The 5000-nt window shown below is 41.6% G+C and overlaps 1 protein-coding gene across 3 annotated transcripts in view; it reads right to left on the bottom strand.

Annotated features, from left to right (window-relative positions):
- LOC135114816 (tetraspanin-5-like) overlaps positions 1–5000 on the bottom strand; it is an 18972-nt gene that overhangs the window by 13822 nt on the left and 150 nt on the right. For 2 of the 3 annotated variants that reach the window (XM_064030919.1, XM_064030921.1), the window contains exon 1: positions 3808–4019. In XM_064030919.1, coding sequence (XP_063886989.1) covers positions 3808–3894 — 87 coding nt within the window. In that variant the 5' untranslated portion in view covers positions 3895–4019. Of the gene's footprint in view, positions 1–3807; positions 4020–4942 lie in introns of those variants that run through there. The other variant, XM_064030918.1, reaches the window with a different exon arrangement.

Here is a 5000-nt window from a genome sequence, read left to right as displayed (position 1 = left end):
TGATACATTTCTGATACAATTCTGCACCAAGTTTTAAGACACCACAAAAAAATAACTTGTCCCCCCATCTCTCTCTCTCTCTCTCTCTCTCCTCTCTCTCTCTCTCTCTCTCTCTCTCTCTCTCTCTCTCTCTCTCTCTCTCTCTCTCTCATTTTGGAAAAGGAATTTGAGTGGGATTTCCTTCTTTTATCAATTTTTTTTTGCCCTTGTCTGAACTTCCTGATGCATAAAAAGGAAAAAAGAAAAAAGGCAGACATGAGAATGCTAGTATTTTTTAAATAAGAGAGGCTCTGGCCAAGGACAACACAGGCAGAAAGAAAACAAGCATTAAAAAAAAAAAAGGGTCAATGAAAATACCAGCCCTAAAAGACAACTGTCAAAAGAGAATATTGAGAGTTACAATAAGCATCTTGTGGGAGAAAAAAACAAAGGGCCAGTGAGCATGAAATTAACTCAAATAATGACCACAACTTCACACAAAACACACTTCAAAACTCACACACAACTCTCCTAAGCATACAGAATACTACAAGAACATGGGGTCCCTAACACAGCAGAAACCTAGTCAAGATCCAATGGTTTCCTCTGAACTGGGTTATGACAAATGGGGAAAAGACAGGATGGCTTCCTTCACCTTGAGGGAGGCAGGCAGGGAGAGAGGGAGTGCAGTGATGTGGGAAGCATGACCAATATGTCTGCTAGAATGTGTGGAATGTATGTCAAGAAAGAGAGAGAGAGGCAAACTCAAAATCAGCCCTACTTTTGGTGAGAGACTGAACCAAAAGATCAACACACACACACACACACACACACACACACACACACACACACACACACACACACACACACACACACACACACACACACACACACAAAAAAAAAGACCATCAAAACAACACACCCACAATCACACAGTATCACTCCCACAGTAATTAGAAGGTGGGAAGATAAAACAGTGAAGTGTGACCAACAGGACTAACATAACGGTAAGGTGGGAGAACAATGGCAAACAAAGCCCCCACTACCCCAGGAAGCACCATGGGTAGGGGGAGGAGGAAGCATGGGGAGGAAGGGGTGGTGGGGAAGTGCCTCTTTATCCCTTGTCTCCTTTCATCTGTGTCTCTTCCTTTCTTTCTCTTTCTCTTTCTCTGTTTCTGTCTCTGTGTCTCTCTTTTGGTTATCTGCCTTTGTTGGGTTTGTTTTTTCATTATTTCTCTTATTTTTTGTATGTATTTCTTTCTTGTTTTCTCTCTCTCTCTCTCTCTCTCTCTCTCTCTCTCTCTCTCTCTCTCTCTCTCTCTCTCTCTCTCTCTCTCTCTCTCTCTCTCTCTCTCTCTCTCTCTCATGTGTCTGTCTCTCTCTCTCTCTCTCTCTCTCTCTCTCTCTCTCTCTCTCTCTCTCTCTCTCTCTCTCATGTGTCTGTCCTCTCTCTCTCTCTCTCTCTCTCTCTCTCTCTCTCTCTCTCTCTCTCTCTCTCTCATGTCTCTCTCTCTCTCTCTCTCTCTCTCTCTCTCTCTCTCTCTCTCATGTGTCTGTCTCTCTCTCTCTCTCTCTCTCTCTCTCTCTCTCTCTCTCTCTCTCTCTCTCTCTCTCATTATTATGCATGACAGTTCACAAACCTGAGATGCAAATGTCTTTTTGTTTCGCTGTTAATCACATTCAATATTTCTTCATTCAACAAGTATTATCAGCTTTCCAATAAAAAAAAAACTAGAGTAGGCATGACTGCATATATTCTTATCCAGACACTTCTAATGCAATACCTTATTTTTACAAGTGATCATAACCCAGTCACACTTTTTGCATCAGTGAAGTTACAAGTCATTCAAAGATCAAAGTTGTGGGATACACTGACAAAAAGAAAAGTGGAGGAACACACGGTGATCAAATTTTTTCAACGACCTGACCTTTTCCTTTGCCTTTTTAATAACAGGAAGCAGGACTGACTGTGGTATTCTTGTAAATGCAGTTTTATCTTCTATCCTTCCTTGAGACTTCCATTTCCAGACAACTTCTCCCTCAATCACCCACAAATGCTTAGACACTCAATGCTGTACACCATTCTCCCTTTCTGATAACAGGAAGCAAGACTCACTGCAGTTTTATTATCTACACTTTCTTGACCCTTCCAATGTCACTTTAATAACCCAGAAATGCTTGGACACTCAATGCTGTACTACTGTTAGACCTCATTACACTTCCTTAGTCTTTTTAATATCAGAAAGCAAGACTGAGTGATATTCTACTTAGTTTCATTTTCTGATTCTCTCTCTCTCTCTCAAACATTTTTTTTATGGAACTGTCAATGTTGAGGAAGACTACAGCAATAAAAAGAGTAAGAAGTGTATCTTCCAGCCAGTTGTTAAAGGCAGGATGAAAAAGGCTGTGTGGCATCTGGTGCTGACTCATATAATGGCCTGTATATTTAGTACTCAGTGTTTGCTAAGGTAAGGGAATGCTTGTCATATATCATCTATGACCTCCACCTCTTTTGGTCTGTAATTTATCTCTCTCTCTCTCTCTCTCTCTCTCTCTCTCTCTCTCTACTTGCATATCTTCCACACACCAATCACTTTTTTTAAGCACAGGATGCTGACCAATGGCAAAAATAATGTTTGAAAAATAGAAAGTTGGGAAGCCTGCTAACTGCACCCACAGAAAAAAACACCCCCACCCCCTCCCAAAAAGGAAAAATATAGAATTCACATCTACTTCACTCATTTCTTTCCATCCACATCATGAAAACCTAATAACAGAAGTCTTAGAAACACACAAATGGAGTCTATAACTTGATACCATATTTTCTGATTACTGTATCAAAACTCATGGGTTACAGATAAGGACACACACACACACACACACACACACACACACCAGGAACCAGCAAGTAGAAACACGAATACATGCAGCTATGAGTCAACCTAAACAAAATGAATAGATAAATAACTTTTCTACTTTGCATTCCCTTCAACATTATATTCTACGCCACGTCAACTGGCACACCATGACACCACGAGAGAGAGAGAGAGAGAGAGAGAGAGAGAGAGAGAGAGAGAGAGAGAGAGAGAGAGAGAGAGAGAGAGAGAGAGAGAGAGAGAGAGAGAGAGAGAGAGAGATACGTGGGTGAGTAACAGGACAAGGCATTTAAACACACACATCACATCTCTGCATCTTTAATTCCACTCTCTCTCTCTTCTCTCATTACTAACACAAACACATTCCCTGAACTCCATCCGGAAGTGTTTACAGACGGTGCGTTATCAGTTTCCCGTAACTCGTTCTTCTTCTACTCACTGAAGGGGAGAGAACAGCGCAAAAAAAAAAAAAAAAGGGAGAAAAAAAAATCAGGAACAGGAAGAGCCACCGAGAGAAAGAGAACGAGAGAAAGAGACGGATGCCTTTGTTCCCTATCCCAACCTAATCCCGCCCCATTGCGATACAGTTAGACACGGAGGCACTCATAAGGTACAGGAGAGCTAACCTCCCACCCACGGGCGAGCAGGATCAGCGTAAAGGTCAGAATATGAGGGACATGAGGCGGGTAGCTGTGTTCGGAAACGCTTAGCTCTCTCACCACGACTATTTTCCAAGGCCACAGAAACGAATAGCCGGGTTCTGAAGACTATTTCTCATGTTAGCAATGTAGAAATATAGTTAACCTGTCACTAGAACTATAAAAACAACATTAGATACCCGTGTAACTTCAACTAAACCCCTTGGAAACTTGTGGAGGTGAAGCGCAGTGTCTCAAAATATGGTCCCACTGTCAGTCAGATGCTGGGGATGTAAACACAGGCTTTCACTCACCCAGAAGATGACGTTAAAGCCGAAGATGACATATTTGAGGCAGCAGGACACCTCACTCTGGTCCCGACGGTACCGTTTGCCCGGCATCTTGGTCAGGGGCGCCGCCAGAGAGCCACAATCTCAAGGGAAATGCAGAGGAGGCCACATCACTCTTGCCTCTCCCTTCTTCTGCCACTGCCTGACTGCATTCACTCACCCGCCGCCAGGTGACTCTGTTTCCCGCCAAAGAAAACGAGGCTCTAAAATCTATTCTTGTGAAAATCAAAGACGAAAATCCCCTTCTTTCTCTCCTCACTAAAGTTTTTCCATAAGGTTTTCTTCTGATCTCTCTCTCTCTCTCTCTCTCTCTCTCTCTCTCTCTCTCTCTCTCTCTCTCTCTCTCTCTCTCTCTCTCTCTCTCTCTCTCTCTCAAATTATCTCTACGGTTCTTCCATCCATCAATGCATGTTATTTTGTGACACGAGGAAACACTTGAACATTTTCCAAAATAATGTTATAGTTTACAGGCTGTGAAGGGTAAATGTCAGATAACAGGAGGGACAGCGCACTCTGAAGGAAATATTGCTCTTTAAAGTAGAAAACAAAGAAAAAAATAAATATAGGAGAAGAGCTTCGGAAAATTAGAAACATATAAGTAGAAACAAGAACTCAAAATTAATTAAAACTGTGGACAAAGAATAAAAATCAAGAATACACCAAGACATGGTGCCATATTAAAGGTAGTACTGTGTAAATCATCAGGATTAGGAAAATATTACTGCCATCAACCTTTCACAGCTATGGATGGCCTTGCTTGTTAACACTGGAAACACTAAAAATATTGTTTGCACGAATACAGAACGAAAGAAGAGAGAGTAGAAAGTAAATTTTGGTCTTTTCTAGACTACAGAACTATTTAAGGGAACAATATGTCGTAATAAGTATATAAAAAGTTGCATGTGGATATAGGAAAATATTTATCTGTCAGTGAAAGGGTTAATACCAAGAAAAACGCTTAACTTGAAGGAATCAGTCACTATTTGAGGGAAAACACACACACACACCCACTAATAAAACCCCACAGACAACACACAGACACAGACACAGACACAGCAGAACACACACCACGATGAAACACTACCACAGGAAAACCCACAGACACACTAGCCCGTTTCCATGAGGCCGCGACCCATATATTCTTCCTGGCTACTGAA

The sequence above is a fragment of the Scylla paramamosain genome, chromosome 28, assembly GCF_035594125.1.
Source record: "Scylla paramamosain isolate STU-SP2022 chromosome 28, ASM3559412v1, whole genome shotgun sequence".
Lineage (NCBI taxonomy): Eukaryota > Metazoa > Arthropoda > Malacostraca > Decapoda > Portunidae > Scylla > Scylla paramamosain.
This window is presented reverse-complemented; position numbering and strand designations above follow the sequence as displayed.